At 42.5% G+C, this 20,764-nt stretch overlaps 1 protein-coding gene across 1 annotated transcript in view; it reads right to left on the minus strand.

Annotated features, from left to right (window-relative positions):
- Positions 1-7,284: 7,284 nt before the first annotated feature.
- Positions 7,285-20,764, minus strand: part of GNA15 (G protein subunit alpha 15) — a 30,569-nt gene continuing 17,089 nt past the window's right edge. Inside the window, exons 6-7 of the mRNA XM_070744707.1 lie at positions 20,517-20,670; positions 7,285-8,853 (exon numbers count right to left, since the gene is read on the minus strand). Of these exons, the coding sequence (XP_070600808.1) occupies positions 8,621-8,853; positions 20,517-20,670 (387 nt within the window). The 3' untranslated portion in view covers positions 7,285-8,620. The remainder of the gene's footprint in view (positions 8,854-20,516; positions 20,671-20,764) is intronic.

The raw sequence follows: 20,764 nt of genomic DNA on the forward strand, positions 1-20,764 counted from the left end.
TCTATCGGGAGCAAAACAGGCCTGCGGCATGTGGATGTTTCCCCCACATCCACCTGCACATTCCTTGGGGCAGGAGCTGGGCCAGAGCTAACCACAACACCTCGGCTCTCCTTTTTTTCTCTGCTGCTGCTGCATCTGCGCTCCTTGCTTTTTTCCTCTTTCCTCCTTCCTGGTTTCAGACGAGCTTCCCTCTCTCCTGCCCGGCTCCCCTCCAGCCTCACGCGGCCACCTCCCCGATTCTTATCTAGAAAATTTGGTAAGTACAGGCGTTCTTATGTCGAGGTACCACTGTATCTGAATTTTGATCATGTGACCATGGGGATGCTGTAATGGTCTTAAGAAGAAGGCCACAAACTTGGCAACTTTAAGACTTGTGAACTTCAACTCTCAGAATTTTCCAGCCAGCTATGCTGGGAATTCTAGGAGTTGAAGTCCACAAGTCTTAAAGTTGCCAAGTTTGAAGACTTCTGGTCTTAAGTGTGAAAAACAGTCATAAGTCAGTTTTTTTCTATCTATCCATCCATCCATCCATCCATCCATCTATCATCTATCATCTATCTATCTATCTATCTATCTATCTATCTATCTATCTATCTATCTATCATCTATCAATCATCTATCTATCATCTATCTATCTATCTAACTATCCATCCATCTATCATCTATCTATCTATCTATCTATCTATCATCTATCTATCTATCTATCTATCATCTATCAATCATCTATCTATCATCTATCTATCTATCTATCTATCTATCTATCATCTATCTATCAATCATCTATCTATCATCTATCTATCTATCTATCTATCTATCTATCTATCTATCTCTTTCTGTCTGTCTGTCTGTCTGTCTATCCATCCATCCATCCATCCATCCATCTATCATCTATCTATCTATCTATCTATCTATCTATCTATCATCTATCTATCTATCTATCTATCTATCTCTGTCTGTCTGTCTGTCTGTCTGTCTGTCTGTCTGTCTGTCTGTCTATCTATCTATCTATCTATCTATCTATCTATCTATCTATCTATCTATCTATCTATTTATTGGATTTCTGTGCCGCCCCTCTCCGAGGACTCGGGGCACCTCACAACATATAAAATATACAATACATAATATAATCCAGTTAACTAATTAAAAAATCTAGACACCCCCCCAAAAAAACCCCATAAAAAACCAATCATTCCATTCACCCCACATTCTCTCCACACATTCGTTGACCAGGGGGCAAAGATCTCACGGTCCCAGGATTAGCGGCATCAGTGAGTCTTCAGACTCTTATGGAAGGCAAGGAGGGTGGGGGCCATACGAATCTCTGGGGGGAGCTGATTCCAGAGGACCAGGGGCCCCAAAGAGAAGGCTCTCCCACTAGGTCCCACCAAACGATATTGTCTGGTTTACTCTTTTTTTTAAATTAATATTTTTATTGATTTTTATAATACAAAACACACACACAACATATTACATATAACATGTACTGGCTGGAAAATGATTTATACAAGAAATACCCCCAATTGGTGGTGAGGTATGATTGATTGTCTGGTGGTGGGATCACTGAGCCAGACCCATCCTCGAATACAGCTCATCCGTTTGGAACCCATATCGCATCTCAGACATTAACACCCTTGAAAATGTCCAAAGATACTTCACCAGAAGAGCCCTTCACTCCTCCACTCGAAACAGAATACCCTACGAGACTAGATTTTCAATCCTGGGCCTAGAAAGTTTAGAACTAAGACGCCTTAAACAAAATCTAAGTATTGCCCACAAGATCATATGCTGCAACGTCCTGCCTGTCGGCGACTACTTCAGCTTCAACCACAACAGCACAAGAGCACACAACAGATTTAAACTTAATATTAACTGCTCCAAACTTGACTGTAAAAAATATGACTTCAGTAACCGAGTTGTTGAAGCGTGGAACTCATTACCGGACTCCATAGTGTCATCCCCAAACCCCCAACACTTTACCCTTAGATTATCTACGGTTGACCTATCCAGATTCCTAAGAGATCAGTAAGGGGCGAGTACAAGTGCACTAGAGTGCCTTTCGTCCCCTCTCCTCTTGCTCTCTTATATCTCCTATACCTTTCTTCTATTCCTATATCTCTTCTTCTATTCTTTCATTGATATGTTCCATTACTATACCTTTTCTATTATTTCTTAGACATATTTTACTATATCTCCTCTATAACCTTCATCATGTATTTTACTATGTGTATATAGATATATACCCACTAAAACCCTCATTATGTAATGGACAAAATAAATAAATATTATTTTACTGAAAGAGTAGTAGATGCTTGGAACAAACTTCCAGCAGACGTGATTAGTAAATCTACAGTAACAGAATTTAAACATGCCTGGGATAAACATCTATCCATCCTAAGATAAAATTCAGGAAATAGTATAAGGGCAGACTAGAAGGACCATGAGGTCTTATTCTGCTGTCAATCTTCTATGTTTCTATGTTTCTAAATAAAATAAGTAAATAAAAATTGTCTGGTTTACGGGACCCTGAGAAGACTGACTCTGTGGGACCTGACCGGTCGCTGGGATTCATGCAGCAGAAGGCGGTCTCAGAGATATTCTGGTCCCATGCCACATTATAAATGTGAATGGCACAAAACAAATATTTATTAAGTCAAGGGTTTCCTGTACATTGATATATAACCATACCATAAGTACACACATACAGGGTGCATTCTAAAAGTAATGCAATTTAATTTCCCGCGCCGCTCCTATTGGTCGGAGTGGGACCGAAGCACTTGGAGTAGGTGGGGGGGGGACGCTAAGCTTTGCCGCGAAACCGGTCTCAGTGCTCTCCAAGCTGTGGAATCGGCAGGACGTCAGCTATTGTAAACCTCTGCACGCCGACCGTGTCAGGAAAAAAACTTTGAACTTTTGAACTTTTTGAACTTTTTGAACTTTTGCAACACGTAGAAATTGAACCTGATTATTTGGACAACGTCATCACCGGTGATGAAACCTGGATTTTTGAATATGACCAAGAAACGAAACGCCAAAGCTCTGAGTGGCCCACCGACCAGTCCCCCAAGCCCAAAAAGGCAAGAATGAACAAACCAAAAGTGAAAACAATGCTCATTGTCTTTTTTGACAGTAAAGGAGTGGTCCATATGGAGTTTGTTCCTCAAGGACAGACAGTTAACGTTGCGTATTACGTGGATGTCCTGGAAAGACTCTGAAAAAAGGTCATTAGGATAAGAAAAGACATTATTATTATTATTATTATTACTTATTAGATTTGTATGCCGCCCCTTTCCGTAGACTCGGGGCGGCTCACAACACAATAAAAACAGTTTATAACAAATCTAATAATTGACAATATAAAATATTTAAAAACCCCATTATTAAACAGACATACAGACAAGCATACCATACATAAATTGTATAGGCCCGGGGGAGATATCTCAGTTCCCCCATGCCTGATGACAAAGATGGGTTTTAAGGAGTTTGCGCAAGGCAAGGCGGGTAGGGGCAGTTCTAATCTCTGGGGGGAGCCGGTTCCAGAGAGTCGGGGCCGCCACAGAGAAGGCTCTTCCCCTGGGGCCCGCCAACCGACATTGTTTAGTTGACGGGACCCGGAGAAGACCCACTCTGTGGGACCTGATCGGTCACTGGGATTCGTGCGGCAGAAAGCGGTCTCGGAGATATTCTGGTCCGATGCCATGAAGGACTTTAAAGGTCATAACCAACACTTTGAATTGTGACCGGAAATTGATCGGCAACCAATGCAGACTGCGGAGTGTTGGTGTGACATGGGCATACGTAGGAAAGCCCATGACTGCTCTCGCAGCTGTATTCTGCACGATCTGAAGTTTCCGAACACTTTTCAAAGGTAGCCCCATGTAGAGAGGGGCTACCTGGCAACCTGCTACCTGGCAACTCCATCATGACAACGTGCCTTGACACAACGCGCTACGAATCTGCGAGTTCCTGGCCAAACACCAGGTGCCAATGCTGCCCCCCCTTATAATCCTGACGTCACCCCAGAAGACTTCTTTTTGTTCCCTCAGATTAAGGCAGCCCTGAAAGGAACCTGTTTTTCATCCATAGAAGAGATCAAATCAGCCGTGACGAAGACCTTGCACAAGGCCCCCGAAGGTGCCTTCCAGGGCATGTACCGGTCATGGCAGAGTCACTGGAAAAAATGTGTAGAGGCCCAAGGACAGTACTTTGAAGAATTTTAAGTGTTTGTGCAAATCTGTTCAATAAATTTAAAAAAATAATTGCATTACTTTTTGGAACACACCCTGTACATACATACATAATCAAGTTATCTACATAATCTTTAGGTTCTGTTGTCAGCCCACAGCCCAGCCTTCGTTTTATCTTGCGACAGCTGCATTTGGGCACGCGCAGCTGAGATGCTGCGTTGAGTTAACTTTCTTATCTTTCAGAGTTGACATCCTTATCTCTTCCACTGTTTGCTCTTGTTTATGTTCTCCTTCTCCTTAGGGGTCAAACTTTATCATTTTGTCTACCCTCATGAGCTTTTAGTTCTTGTAACACAAGGCTCTCCTGATGAAGGAGACAACTGCGGAGAAATCTCCTGACAGTGAGAACAATTCAATCAATTAATCAATCAATCAATCAATCAGAATAGAGCTGGAAGGGACCTTCGAGGTCTTCTAGTCCAGTGTTTTTCAACCAGTGTGCCGCGGCACACTAGTGTGCTGCGAGACATGGTCAGGTATGCCGCGAAGCTCAGAGAGAGAAAGGAAGAGAGAGAGAAAGCAAGAGAGAAAGCAAGAGAGAGAAAGAGCGAGAGAGAAAGAGAACAAGAGAGAAAGAAAGCAAGAGAGAGAGAAAGCAAGAGAGAGAGAGAGAAAGAGAGGGAGGGAAGGAAGGAGAGAGAAAGAAAGACATAGAGGGAGGGAGGGAGAGAGAAAGAGCAAAAAAGAGAGGAAGGAAGGAAGGAAAAGAAAGAAGGATGGAGAGAGAGAAAGAGGAAGGGAGAGAAAGAGGGAAGGAGGGAGAAATAGAGTGAAAGGGAGGAAGAGAGAGAGAGAATTTTTTTGTCCAAACTTTTTTTAGCCCCCCCCCCCCCCAGCTCAATGTGCTCCAGGGTTTCGTAAATGTAAAAAATGTGCCGCGGCTCAAAAAAGGTTGAAAATCACTGTTCTAGTCCAACCCCATGATGAATGATATTCTGAGCAAATGATTGTCCAGTGTCTTCTTAAAAACCTCCAGTGATTAAGCACCCACAACTTCTGGTGGCAAGCCGTTCCACTGATTAATTGCCCTCACCGCTAGGAACTTTCTCCTAAATTCCAGGTTACACCTCACCTTGATTAATTCCCATCCATCGTTTCTTGCCTTGCCTTTTGGTGTTAGGGAAAATAAGTTGACTCCCTCTTCTCCCTTGAATCAGTGATGGGCACCTACGGGTAGTCAGATGTGCAGAACCGGTAGAGAAAAGTTGGTCAAGTACTGTACACAGAACTGGTAGAAAAACTTTGAATTTTTTTCTTCTTTTCTGGGTATGTTTTTCCTATCGCAGTAAATGTGGTTGAATGTGTATAATTTTAGAAGAGCTGTGTGTGTATGTGGCTGTATGTACACACAGTTTATATAGTAGATAATGTATATTTTTGTGTGCCTGTGTGTAATATATGTATGTACACAAATGGCATATATACATAAAATTAAATAGTATATTTTGGATGTTCAGTAATAGGCATGGGGGAGTTGAGACACCTTTCCCCCAGGCTTTTTTATACTTTGTTTTATGTTTGGTATGAATGTGCTGTTCGGTGTTTTAAATATTGAAAGGGTTTTATATGTTTTTAATATTAGATTTGTTCCCCTGCTATATTGTTTTTATTACTGTTGTGAGCCGCCCTGAGTCTTCAGAGAGGGGCGGCATACAAATCTAATAAATAAAATAATAAATAAATAAAATAAATAGTAAATAGAAAGGGAATTTCTATCTCTTTGAGGAGAGGAGAGCCCAGGCACCCTAACCCAGACCCTTGTGACAGTGAAGTTGGCCACCTTTAAGCCAGTCACATGACCTTTAAACCACCTCCCATCACATGATCGTCAAGCCGTTCCCACCTGGTCACATGGCGGGCCAACCACACCCACAAAACAAGCCACGCCCACAGTGTGGTAGTAAAAATATTTGCAGCCTTTGACTGCCTCAAATATTGGAATATTATTCCCCATCCTTCTCACCATTTTAGTTTCCAGCAGGGAAACTTATTAGGCGATGTTTTAGTTTTCAGCAGAGGTGAAATTCTCCCCATTCACTCGGTGCCTGTCAGTCATCAGAGAGCCGGTCGCGAAGAGAGTGTGAGGCTCCGCCCACCCACGCGGAAGCCACCATTTTGGGTTTTTTTAACCCTCTGCATGTGCACAGAATGCTTTGCACATGTGCAAATCAGGTGGGGATTGCTACTTACCGCCACTACTATTGTTATTTTACCACTGTTGTTAGCCGCCCCGAGTCTGCGGAGAGGGGCGGCATACAAATCCAATAAATAATAATAATAATAATAATAATAATAATAATAATAATAATTTTTGGGGTTTGCCTTATATTTCTCAAATAAGACAAATTCACAGGCAGAAAAGCTGACACCCCCAAAGAAAGTATACTGTACGGTACACTGATTACGGTACGGTACCTGTCAGTATGGCACCCACACACACAAACGACGGCACTTATATGGTACAACAGTATACTCCCGCTATTGCAGCTTCCGGCCACCAGAGGAACTACAGTCTACGCATTGTAGTGGAGACTGTAATGGCGGTGAGACAGCAGCAGACTGTGTCTGCTGTACTGGACGGTACAAAGCGATGGAAGGGGCCAGCAGGGGACGCCACATTATTACGGTACCGCTATGAACAGCTTTGAATGGTACCGTATGTTTTTCCACCGTACCGTATGTAAACTTGACTACGCCTTATTTTCGGGGGGGTGCCTTATATTAGCAAATTCTGCAAAACCTCTGACATGCCTTACTTTCGGGGTACGTCTTATTTTCGGGGAAACAGGGTATACGTATGTACACAAACGGCGTATATACATAAAATTAAACAGTATATTTTGGATGTTCAGTAATAGTAAATAGAAAGAGAAATTCTATCTCTTTGAGGCGAGGAGAGCCCAGGCACCCTAACCCAAACCCTTGACGGAGTGACAGTCAAGTTGGCCACCTTTAAGCCAGTCACATGACCTTTAAACCACCTCTCATCACATGGGATCACAACAACGCTTTTGTATCCTAAGATTTTTATTAGTATCGATTGTTTCTTCATTGCTTATTTGACCCCTATGACAATCATTAAGTGTTGTACTACATGATTCTTGACAAATGTCTCTTTTTCTTTTATGTACGCTGAGAGCATCTGCACCAAAGACAAATTCCTTCTGTGTCCAGTCACACTTGGCCAATAAAAGAATTCTATTCTAATGTGCTGACCAAAAATGATGCAGTATTTCAGCTGCTGCCTTAACTAAGGATTTAATCGGTTAATCAGTTGCATTGATTAATTTAATCAATCCAAAAGCTGTTTAATGCTTCGTCATTGGAGGCTTTTCAAGAAGAGATTGGAAGCCCTTTGTTGAGCAGGGGGTTGGACTAGAACAGTGTTTCCCAACCTTGGCAACTTGAAGATATCTGGACTTCAACTCCCAGAATTCCCCATCCAGCTGGGGAATTCTGGGAGTTGAAGTCCAAATATGTTCAAGTTGCCAAGGTTGGGAAACACTGGACTAGAAGACCTCCAAGGTCCCTTCCAACTCTGTTATTCTATTAAATTGTACATCAATTATACTTAAGCATAAAACGTATCAGGAAAGACTTCATGAACTCAATCTGTATAGTCTGGATGACAGAAGGAAAAGGGGGGGGACATGATCGAAACATTTAAATATGTGAAAGGGTTAAATAAGGTCCAGGAGGGAAGTGTTTTTAATAAGAATAAGGGGGCACAATCTGAGGTTAGTTGGGGGAAAGATCAGAAGCAACGTGAGAAAATATTATTTTACTGAAAGAGTAGTAGATGCTTGGAACAAACTTCCAGCAGACGTGGTTGGTAAATCCACAGTAACTGAATTTAAACATGCCTGGGATAAACATAGATCCATCCTAAGATAAAGTATAGAGAATAGTATAAGGGCAGACTAGATGGACCATGAGGTCTTTTTCTGCCGTCAGTCTTCTATGTTTCTATCTTTCTATCTCCTTAACCCAGCTGCCTTGTCCTAGAGGTAGAGCTCTTGCCTCACAATCAGGAGGTTGTGAGTTCAATCCGAGGCAGATGTAGGGTCTCCTGCTTGGGCAGGGGGTTGGACTAGATGACCTCTAGGTTCCCTTCCAACCCTGTTAATCTGTGATCCTGTTCAGTGGTTCAGCGGCAATGTTATTTCAAAATAATCTCTCCTGCCAAGGAGATTCCAGATTGCCCTCGATTCCATCCAAGGTTCCCAACAAGATGACCAAACAGTACCATTCTCTACCCCAGCAAATCCACAGCAATGCTTTCTTCTGAATCCAGCTTTCTCGCAAGCCCGGTTTCTCACAACCAACAACACCCACATCTGGATTGAACGCCCAGCAGTTCTGTTTACGCCCCCTCTTCAAACCAGGTTGAACTCTTCCAAGTAGCTGGCCAGAACGGCGTCCTTGATATCGGCGAAAACCGCGCAGATGTTCTGCGTGTCGGTGGCACAGGTGTAATGGTGGTAAAGGAAGCGGGGTCTGAAGTCCGAGGGGGAGCCACCATAAACAGCCCCGTCGAGAAACTGATCGAAGATGTCCCTGTACATCTCCAGGATGAAGCATTTGGCTGCCTCCACATCTCGCTTGGGACCTGGGAAAGGAGGAGAAGAGGTGGTGTGAATGTCCCCAGGCTCCCACTATAATAATTATAGCAAGCACTCCCACTATAACAAGCAGGAAGAGGGAGATTGTGATCCCCTTATATAAAGCGCTGGTGAGATCACATTTGGAATACTGTGTTCAGTTCTGGAGACCTCACCTACAAAAAGATATTGACAAAATGGAACGGGTCCAAAGACGGGCTACAAGAATGGTGGAAGGTCTTAAGCATAAAACGTATCAGGAAAGACTTCATGGACTCCATCTGTATAGTCTGGAGGACAGGAGGGAAAGGGGGGACATGATCGAAACATTTAAATATGTTAAAGGGTTAAATAAGGTTCAGGAGGGAAGTGTTTTTAATAGGAAAGTGAACACAAGAACAAGGGGACACAATCTGAAGTTAGTTGGGGGAAAGATCAAAGGCAACATGAGAAAATATTATTTTACTGAAAGAGTAGTAGATCCTTGGAACAAACTTCCAGCAGACATGGTTGGTAAACCCACAGGAACTGAATTTAAACATGCCTGGGATAAACATAGATCCATCCTAAGATAAAATACAGGAAGTGGTATAAGGGCAGACTAGATGGAGCAGGAGGTTTTTTTCTGCCGTCAATCTTCTATGTTTCTATATTCATACAGAGATAAATAATTGTATTTAAGGAGGAGAATTAACTCAATGGAAATGTTTAAACTGCAATGTTACATCATGTCCATGGTTTTTTAAATTGTATTGTAAATAAAAAAAACCTTTTTTAAAAGTTGGGGGGGAGGAATTAATGGAAGAGGATATTTGTAGCTCAGAGTTGACCTGGAGGATCCGGTCTGAGCTTGGTTGTTTTCTTGCAGAGGTTTCATCACAGATGCCCTGATGATGTTACCTAGCTGGGTGGTGAAATGTCTGCAAGTAAATAACCAACCTCAGAGGGCACCGGGGACGCCCCAGAAGGGGAAATAGACTGCAACAACCTTTTTATCATCTCTTATTTGGCAACCAACAAACAAGAAACCTTTCACCTCTTTGGCAGGTGCCCAAACAGAAGCAATCCTTTTGTAAACACAACACAAGCCTCTTGAACGGGTCCAAAGATGGGCTACAAGAATGGTGGAAGGTCTTAAGCATAAAACGTATCAGGAAAGACTTCATGAACTCAATCTGTATAGTCTGGAGCAGTGTTTTTCAACCAGTGTGCCGCGGCAGACTAGTGTGCCGCGAGACATGGTCAGGTGTGCCGCGAAGCGAAGCTCAGAAGGGGGAAGGAGGGAGAGAGAAAGACATAGAGGCAGGGAAGGAGGGAGAGAGAAAGAAAGAAAAAAAGAGAGGGAAGAAGGAAGAGAGAAAGAAAGAGGGATGGAGAGAGAAATAGAGCGAAAGGGAGGAAGAGAGAGATTTTTTTTGTTCAAACTTTTTTTAGCTCCCCCCCCCCTTAATGTTCTCCAGGTTTTTGTAAATGTGAATAATGTGCCGCGGCTCAAAAAAGGTTGGGAAACACTGGTCTGGAGGACAGAAGGAAAAGGGGGGACATGATCAAAACATTTAAATATGTTAAAGGGTTAAATAAGGTCCAGGAGGGAAGAGTTTTTAATAGGAAAGTGAACACAAGAACAAGGGGACACAATCTGAGGCTAGTTGGGGGAAAGATCAAAAGCAACATGAGAAAATATTATTTCACTGAAAGAGTAGTAGATCCTTGGAACAAACTTCCAGCAGACGTGGTTGATAAATCCACAGGAACTGAATTTAAACATGCCTGGGATAAACATAGATCCATCCTAAGATGAAATACAGGAAATAGTATAAGGGCAGACTAGATCAGTGATTTTCAACCTTTTTTGAGCCGCGGCACATTTTTTACATTTACAAAACCATGGGGCACAGTTGGGGGGGGGGCTAAAAAAAGTTTGGACACAAAAATTCTCTCTCTTCCTCCCTTTCGCTCTATTTCTCTCTCCCTGTTTCTCTCCCTTCCTCTTTTTTCTCTCTTCCTTCTTTCCTCTTTTTTGCTCTCTTTCTCTCTCCCTCCCTACCTCCCTCTATGTCTTTCTCTCTCCCACCTTCCCTCCCTCTCTCTCTCTCTCTTGCTTTCTTTCTTGCTCTCTCTCTTTCTTTCTTTCTCTCTTGTTCTCTTTCTCTTGCTTGCTTTCTCTCTCTGGCTTGCTTTCTCTCTTTTCTTTATCTCTTGTTCTTTCTTTCTTTTTCTTGTTTTCTCTCTTGTTCTCTTTCTCTCTTGCTTTCTTTCTCTCTCTTGCTTGCTTTCTCTCGTTCTTTCTCTCTTGCTCTTTCTTTCTCTCTTTCTCTTTCTTTCTTTCTCTTGTTTTCTTTCTCTCTCTGAGCTTCGCGGCACACCTGACCATGTCTCGCGGCACACTAGTGTGCCACGGCACACTGGTTGAAAAACACTGGACTAGATGGACCATGAGGTCTTTTTCTGCTGTCAGTCTTCTATGTTTCTATGTTTCTACTTACAACCTGTTTAGTGGCACTTTAAAACCCAGAATTTTACGAAAGTTGGAATATGTTCTATAGTTGGATAGAGAAAAGAAAGGAAATGCGGAGAATAGAGGAAACAGGAGAAACTTGTAAAGTGTAAAAATATCGAAGGAGATAGAGAATTAGGGACTGGAGAATAATAATATCTTAATGTTTGCATGTTGGTTATATTATATAAAATGTAGATATTGAAATATTGATAATGGTATTAATAAGGAAATACATTGAAAGTAAAAAAAGTGTAAAAGAAATACAGTTTAACCGTATGAAATATGACAACAGTACAGTTTACTATAAAAAGAAAAGATTTAGAAGTTGAATTTTTTCCTTTCCCCCCCTTTTTTTTTCTTTCTCCCCCCCCTCATTTTCTCTTCTTTTTCTTTCTCTTTTTTGCCTTGTTTGTATGTCTGTTTTATATGTAATTTATTTGCGTTATGTGTGTATAAGTTTAATCAATGTTTTAAATGTATTTTTAATACAGTATTTATATCCAATAAAAAAATTTTTTTTAAAAAAAAGTGACTTATGACCATTTTTCACACTTGCAACCTTTGGCATGATCAAAATTCGGACCCTTCGCAAATGACTCATATTTATGATGGTTGCAGTATTTCTGAATCCTGTAATCATAGAAACATAGAAGATTGATGGCCGAAAAAGACCTCATGGTCCATCAAGTCTGCTCTTATCCTATTTCCTGTATTTTATCTTCGGATGGATCTATGTTTATCCCAGGCATGTTTAAATTCAGTTCCTGTGGATTTACCAACCACGTCTGCTGGAAGTTTGTTCCAAGTGTCTCCTACTCTTTCAGTCAAATAATATTTTATCCCATTGCTTCTGATCTTTCCCCCAACTAACCTCAGATTGTGCCCCCTTGTTCTTGTGTTCACTTTCCTGTTAAAAACACTTCCCTCCTGAACCTTATTGAACTCTTTTTTGGGGGGAGTGCTAGCATGTGTGCGCATGGCAATACCCCTTCCCTCCCTCCCATGCATGCGCACCGCACCACTGTCCCCTGCGCATGCACATAGGAATCTGCTCATCTGTCTGGAACGCATACCACATCTCTGACATCAACACCCTTGAAAATGTCCAAAGATATTTCACCAGAAGAGCCCTTCACTCCTCCACTCGAAACAGAATACCCTACGAAAATAGACTAACAATCCTGGGCCTAGAAAGCATAGAACTACGGCGCCTAAAACTCGATTTGAGTATTGCCCATAAGATCATATGCTGCAACGTCCTACTGGTCAATGACTACTTCAGCTTCAACCGCCATAACACAAGAGCACACAACAGATTCAAACTTAATACGAACCGCTTCAAACTTGACTGTAAAAAATATGATTTCAACAATCGAGTTATCGAAGCGTGGAACTCACTACCGGACTCAATTGTGTCAAACCCCCCCCCCCAACACTTCTCCCTTAGACTCTCCACGATTGACCTCTCCAGGTTCCTAAGAGGCCAGCAAGGGGCGTACATAAGTGCACTGGTGTGCCTTTCGTCCCCTGTCCAATTGTCTTTCCTTTCTTTCACCTATCTTATATATTCTCTTCCTTTCATATATCCTCTCCTCTAAGTTTACTTTCTCCCTCATTTATATTACCACATGTCTATTTTTCTTCCTATGTATTTGTGTATTGGACAAATGAATAAATAAATAAATAAATCTCTGAAGTTTGGTAGGTGAAAAAAATTGCCCAAAGTTTGGGAAGCCTTCCTGAGCCCTCCAGCATGCAAAAAACAGCACAATGGCAAACAGGAAGTACATTTTTCAAAACTTCCGGTTTGTCCATTTGACAATTTTTTGGCTTCCGGAGGGCGAAAGGGTCTTTCCCAAGGCTGAAAATCAGTTGGCCAATGCGTGCATGTGCATGCTGGAACTGAAACATGGCAAAATCTCGTGTCCTCTCCGATATGCCACCTGTGGCACGTGTGCCAAAGGTCACCATCCATGGGCTAGACAGTCATTTATCTGAAATAATATAGGTCAGTGATGGCAAACCTATGGCACGGGTGACACAGGTGGCACGCGGAGCCATATGTGCTGGCTCGCGAGCCGTTGCCCTAGCTCAGCTCCAAAGTAGCTTCCGCTCTGGCAATCTCACACTACTTACCAGAGCTTATAAAACTTTCGCCAGACCCATCCTAGAATACAGCTCATCTGTCTGGAACCCATACTGCATTTCTAACATCAACACCCTTGAAAATGTCCAGAGATACTTCACCAGAAGAGCTCTTCACTCCTCTACCGGCAACAGAACACCCTACAAAACTAGACTTTCAATCCTGGGTCTAGAAAGCTTAGAACTAAAATGCCTTAAACATGATCTAAGTATTGCCCACAATATCATATGCTGCAACGTCCTGCCTGTCAAAGATTACTTCAGCTTCAACCACAACAACACAAGAGCCCACAACAGATTCAAGTTCAGCTTCAACCACAACAACACAAGAGCACGCAACATATTTGAACTTAATATTAACCGCTCCAAACTTGACTGTAAAAAATATGACTTCAGTAACCGGATTCCATAATGTCATCCCCAAACCCCCAAAACGTTACCCTTAGATTATCCACGGTTGACCTATCCAGATTCCTAAGAGGTCAGTAAGGGGCAAGTACAAGTGCACTAGAGTGCCTCCCATCCCCTGTCCCATTGCTCTCCTATATCTCCTATACCTTTCTTCTATTCCTATATCTCTTCTTCTATTCTTTCATTAATATGTTCTATTCATATATCTTCTATTCTTTCTAAGATATATTTTACTATGAGTATCTCCTCTGTAACCTTCATCATGTATTTTACTATGTGTATACCCACTAAAAACCTCATTGTGTATTGGACAAAATCAATAAATAAAATAAAAATTAACCACTCCAAACTTGACTGTAAAAAATACGACTTTAGTAATCGAGTGGTCGAAGCGTGGAATTCACTACTGGACTCTGTAGTATCATCCCCTAACCCCCAACACTTTACCCTTAGACTATCCACAGTTGACCTCACCAAGTTCCTAAGTGGTCAGTAAGGGGCGTATATAAGTGCACCACCTATTGTCTCTCCTATATCTCCTATATTTTCTCTTCTATCTCTTTTATCTTTTTCTGCTATTCTGTCATAGTTATATTTCACTCCTTTATTTTCTCCTCTATTCCCCCTTTAATACATTCTGCCTGATTATATCCTCTATAACCCTCATTGTGTATTATTGTGAATTGGACAAAACAAACAAATAAATAAAATAAATAAATAAAACATGCATGTGTGTGATGGCCATGTGATTTTTGGCTTGCACAGAAGCTCTGGGAGGGCGCTTTTGGCTTCCAGAGAGCCTCCGGGGTGATGGGGGAAGGCATTTTTACCCTCCCTGGGCTTTGGAGCTGGGGGAGGGCAAAACAGGAGCCCATTGGTCCCACCAGAAGTTAGAAAACCAACCATTTCTAGCCTCCAGGAGGCAAGGGAAGCTGTTTTCACCCTCTCCAAGCATTGAATTATGGGTGTGGGCACTCGCGCATGCGTGATAGCGGGCACCCAAGCTCTTTTGGCACCCGAAGAAAAAAAGATGCGCCATCACTGATATAGGTCATCCTGCTTGTGCAGGGAGCCGGACTAGAAGACCTCGAAGGTCCCTTCCATCTCAGGTATCATAACATAGAAACATAGAAGACTGACGGCAGGAAAAGACCTCATGATCCATCTAGACTGCCCTTATACTGTTTTTTGTATTTTATCTTAGGATGGATCTATGTTTATCCCAGGCATCAGTTCCTGTGGATTTACCAACCACATCTGCTGGAAGTTTGTTCCAAGCATCTACTACTCTTTCAGTCAAATAATATTTTCTCATGTTGCTTTTGATCTTTCCCCCAACTAACCTCAGATTGTGCCCCCTTGTTCTTGTGTTCACTTTCCCATTAAAAACACTTCCATCCTGGACCTTATTTAACCCTTTGACATATTTAAATGTTTCAATCATGTCCCCTCTTTTCCTTCTGTCCTCCAGACTATACAGATTGAGTTCATGAAGTCTTTCCTGATACGTTTTATGCTTAAGACCTTCCACCATTCTTGTAGCCCGTCTTTGGACCCGTTCAATTTTGTCAATATCTTTTTGTAGGTGAGGTCTCCAGGACTGAACACAGTATTCCAAATGTGGTCTCACCAGTGCTCTATATAGCGGGAACACAATCTCCCTCTTCCTGCTTATTATACTTGCTTGTTATAACATTGCCAAGGGCTGAGGAATACAGGGGATTGAAGCCCACTTATCATAGAGTTGCCAACTTCCGGCTGGGGAATTCTTTGCTGAGGGTGAGAAACACAATCTTCAATCAACAACACTTTGAAGATGAAAGGTGTACGACAATTCTTAGCAAAGGTGTGGCTGGCCAACCTCAGCACGAAACCAATGTGTTTTTGTTCATTCAAGTGCGACAGGAAATCGCTAAGGGTTGGGCCCTATTTGCACCCTAACCACAGCCCCAGTTACGTCCTCTAAACATCCTTCTTTGGCTATAAGCCCACCAAGTTGTTGAGACTGTTGGGTCCAAAGACGGGCGACAAGAATGGTGGAAGGTCTTAAGCACCAAACGTATCAGGAAAGACTTCATGAACTCCATCTGGATAGTCTGGAGGACAGAAGGAAAAGGGGGGACATGATCATAGAAACATAGAGGACAGACGGCAGAAAAAGACCTCATGATCCATCTAGTCTGCCCTTATACTATTTTTGTAATTTATCTTAGGATGGACCTATGTTTATCCCAGGCATGTTTAAATACAGTTACTGTGGATTTACCAACCACGTCTGCTGGAAGTTTGGTCCAAGGATTTACTACTCTTTCAGTAAAATAATATTGAAACATTTAAATATGTTAAAGGGTTCAATAAGGTTCAGGAGGGAAGTGTTTTTAATAGGAAAGTGAACACAAGAACAAGGGGGCACAATCTGAGGTCAGTTGGGGGAAAGATCAGAAGCAATGTGAGAAAATATTATTTTACTGAAAGAGTAGTAGATGCTTGGAACAATCTTCCAGCAGACGTGGTTGGTAAATCCACAGGAACTGAATTTAAACATGCCTGGGATAAACATAGATCCATCCTAAGATAAAGTACAGGAAATAGTATAAGGGCAGACTAGATGGACCATGAGGTATTTTCCTGCCGTCAATCTTCTATGTTTCTATGTTTCTACTTTGGAAAAAGTGCAGAGAAGGGCAACTAAGGCAATTAAAGGCCTGGACTCGAGACAAAAAACATATGAGGAACAGTTGCAGGAATTGGGCATGGCCAGTTTAAAGAAAAGAAGGATTAGGGGTGACATGATAGCAGTTGTCCAATATTTGAGGGGCTGCCACAAAGAAGAGGGGGTCAACCTATTCTCCAAAGCACCTGAAACCAGGAGAAGAAGCAATGGATGGAACTAATCAAGAAGCAACCTTCTCCATCACTGGAAAGATTTTAAGAATAGCATTAGCACTTAGGATTTAGACTTATACAGTGGTACCTCTACCTATAAACGACTGTACTTACGAACTTTTTTAGATAAGAACTGGGTGTTCCAGATTTTTTTGTCTCTTCTCAAGAACCATTTTCCACTTAAAAATCCGAGCTCCAAAACTGTAACCGGAAAAGGCAGGGAGAAGCCTCTGTGGGGCCTCTCTAGGAATCTCCAGGGAGGAAACAGGACCAGAAAAGGCAGGGAGAAGCCTCCATGGGGCCTCTAGGAATCTCCTGGGAGGAAACAGGGCCAGAAAAGGCAGGGAGAAGCCTCCGTGGGGCCTCTAGGAATCTCCTGGGAGGAAACAGGGCCAGAAAAGGCAGGGAGAAGCCTCCGTGGGGCCTCTAGGAATCTCCTGGGAGGAAACAGGGCCAGAAAAGGCAGGGAGAAGCCTCCGTGGGGCCTCTAGGAATCTCCTGGGAGGAAACAGGGCCAGAAAAGGCAGGGAGAAGCCTCCGTGGGGCCTCTAGGAATCTCCTGGGAGGAAACAGGGCCAGAAAAGGCAGGGAGAAGCCTCCGTGGGGCCTCTAGGAATCTCCTGGGAGGAAACAGGGCCAGAAAAGGCAGGGAGAAGCCTCCGTGGGGCCTCTAGGAATCTCCTGGGAGGAAACAGGGCCAGAAAAGGCAGGGAGAAGCCTCCGTGGGGCCTCTAGGAATCTCCTGGGAGGAAACAGGGCCAGAAAAGGCAGGGAGAAGCCTCCGTGGGGCCTCTAGGAATCTCCTGGGAGGAAACAGGGCCTCCACCCTCCCTGTGGTTTCCCCAATCGCGTGCATTATTTGCTTTTACATTGATTCCTATGGGAAAAATTGTTTCTTCTGAGAAACTTAAGAACCTGGTCACAGAACGAATTAAGTTCGTAAGTAGAGGTACCACTGTATACCGTGTCATAGTGCTTTCACATCCGTCTCTAAGCGGAGTATAGAATCAGCATATTGCCCCCAACAATCTGGGTTCCCATTTGACCCACCTCGGAAGGACGGAAGGCTGAGTTAACCTTGAGCCGGTGGTGAGATTTGAACTGCTGAACTACAGCTAGCAGTTAACCACTGCTGCGGCATCCTTTTCCGTAAAAATTTTTAAAAATATTTTTACGGAAAAGGACACCGCAGCGTCGCTGCAAGCAAAAGGAGGTAGGGAATCCCCCGATGGGATTCAGGGGGCAGAGCTTTGACGTCACGGATACTTCTTCCTAGCCGGCTGAAATAAAGCCACGCGCCAGGAAGAAGTCTCTGTGACGTCAAAGCTCCACCCCTGGAATCCCATCATGGGATTCCCCACCTCCTTTTGCGCCTCCTGACCGGCTCACAGTTCCCCGGTGTTCGCCTTCCTCCGCCGCCACCAGTGCCCGGCTCCTCCTCCTCTTCTTAGCAGATGACAGCCAGGCGGTGGCACTTCGTGGTGTTCGGCACAAACGCCGAACTCAAACCTGAACTTTTTAAAAAGTTTGGGTTCAGGTTCGGCATGCCGAACACCTCGGTACGAACCCAACACTATTTGTGACCTTAAATTTGAAAAGAGAATGACCCAGCAGGGGGCAGCACTTAACCAACCTTATGTGACCTCAAAAATTTAAGAAACGGTAGACCTGAATTGCCACTGGATGGGGCACCACTAGGAAATCACCAAATGTAGCCCGGACCAGGAATTTGAACATCCTGGGGAAACCGTACATGCTTGCAATTGTGCCTTGAAAATTAAATGGATTTTTAGATTGGGGGGGAGGATTTTATCTTTTAGATAAACAAAGGGTGCCTCAAAAATATCAGTTCATTTGAAACATAAACAAGATTTGGATTAATATAAAATTTGGGGGAAGTTTTATGTTTGGATAGAAAACTAAGAGATACGTATGTATTTGTAATTGGTCTATTTTGGGAAAAATTTAAACATGAGAATTTGATTTAAATTTTGGATGCCAGTTGGCAAAGATTAGAAATGGTGGTAGCACTTTATAATGATATAACACAAAATGTAAGCTTCGTGTTGCTGTAAATATATATATATATATATATATTAAAATTTAGATAAAAGAGATTTTATTATTCTTTGCATTGATGTAATGTAATTTTCATAGTAAGACGGAGAGGAAGAATTTCTATTTAGATTTTTAAGAACTGATAATGTTGTATAAAATTAATAGAACATTTTAGATGAGGAGAGATATTATGAAAAGAAAAAATTATATATGATTGGTTTTAAGAATTGTTGTGTTTATAATTATATATTGTTTTACTTTATGGTGGATAAAATAAAAAAATCTTATACCGAAAAAAATATATATCAGTTCAGTTTGATGCTTTAATAAGCATAATTTTAAGTTGTAATAATAAGTGATTTCCAGAGATTCAAGCCAGTTTTCCAGCCTATCAGGGTAGGAACTATTTAAAGTTACAACGGCCCTGAAAAATGTGATTTACAAACAGTCCTCGTGCCTAGGATCTCCACAGTCAGGTGGTCACAATTGTGGGCATTGGGCAACATCCATCACGTATTTACGGCGGTTGCAGGGGGTCCCGAAGAGGGGCGGCATATAAATCCAATCAATCAATCAATCAATCAATAAGCGATCCACGTTTACAACCCTCCCAAACAATCAGTAAGTGATCTGCTTAACAACTGCAGCATTAACAACCCGTGGCCAAAAAAAAAGAGAGAGAGAGGTTGTAAAATTGAGCGCTTAATAACCGGTTTGCTTAGCGACGGAAGTTCCCATCTCGTTCGCGGTCGTAAATCGAGGACTGCCTGTAACTGAGATAAATGAAAAAGAGCAACTTCCCCATAATTTAGCTGAAGGTTCAGACGAGAAAAGCAGGCCCGCAGTTTGTACCCATTTTGCATTCCTGGTTCTAGAAATATAGAAACATAGAAGATTGACAGCAGAAAAAGACCTCATGGTCCATCTAGTCTGCCCTTGTACTATTTCCTGTATTTTATCTTAGGATGGATCTGTGTTTATCCCAGGCATGTTTAAATTCAGTTCCTGCGGATTTACCAACCACGTCTGCTGGAAGTTTGTTCCAAGCATCTACTACTCTTTCAGTCAAATAATATTTTCTCACGTTGCTTCTGATCTTTCCCCCAAGTAACCTCAGATTGTGTCCCCTTGTTTTTGTGTTCACTTTCCTATTAAAAACACTTCCCTCCTGAACCTTATGTAACCCTTTAACGTACATAAATGTTTCGATCATGTCCCCCCTTTCCCTTCTGTCCTCCAGAATATACAAATTGAGTTCATTAAGTCTTTTCTGATACGTTTTATGCTTAAGACCTTCCACCATTCTTGTAGCCCGTCATTGGACCCCGTTCAATTTTATCCATCTCTTTTTGTAGGTGAGGTCTCCAGAACTGGACACAGTATTCCAAATGGGGTCTCACCAGTGCTCTATACCAGCGTTTCCCAACCTTGGCCACTTGAAGATATCTGGACTTCAACTCCCAGAATTCCCCAGCCAGCGAATGCTGGCTGGGGAATTCTGTGAGTTGAAGTCCAGATATCTTCAAGTGGCCAAGGCTGGGAAACACCGCTCTATATAGCGGTATCACAACCTCCCTCTTCCTGCTTGCTATTCTAGGATGTGCTGCTTTGCAGGCAACTCCTCTAACCACTCCTCGGCGCTGCCCGTTGATTCAAAGCAGGAAACGGTACCTGGGAAAGTGGGGAAATAGGCCGCCAGATCCGAAGTGAGGATTTTTTCCTCCAGAATGTCCATTTTGTTCAGGAAGAGGATAATCGAGGTGTTCCAGAACCAGGGCAGCTCCAGAAGGGTCCTGAAGAGGTCCAAACTCTCTCTCATTCGGTTCTGATAGGAAAGAATGAAAAAAAAATTAGGGGAAAAAGAAGGAAAACATATATAAAACTACCCTTTAAAACGAGCGACCCAGTCAGGTTTGGAA

This window comes from Erythrolamprus reginae, chromosome 1 (assembly GCF_031021105.1).
Source record: "Erythrolamprus reginae isolate rEryReg1 chromosome 1, rEryReg1.hap1, whole genome shotgun sequence".
NCBI classification, from domain to species: Eukaryota; Metazoa; Chordata; class Lepidosauria; order Squamata; family Dipsadidae; genus Erythrolamprus; species Erythrolamprus reginae.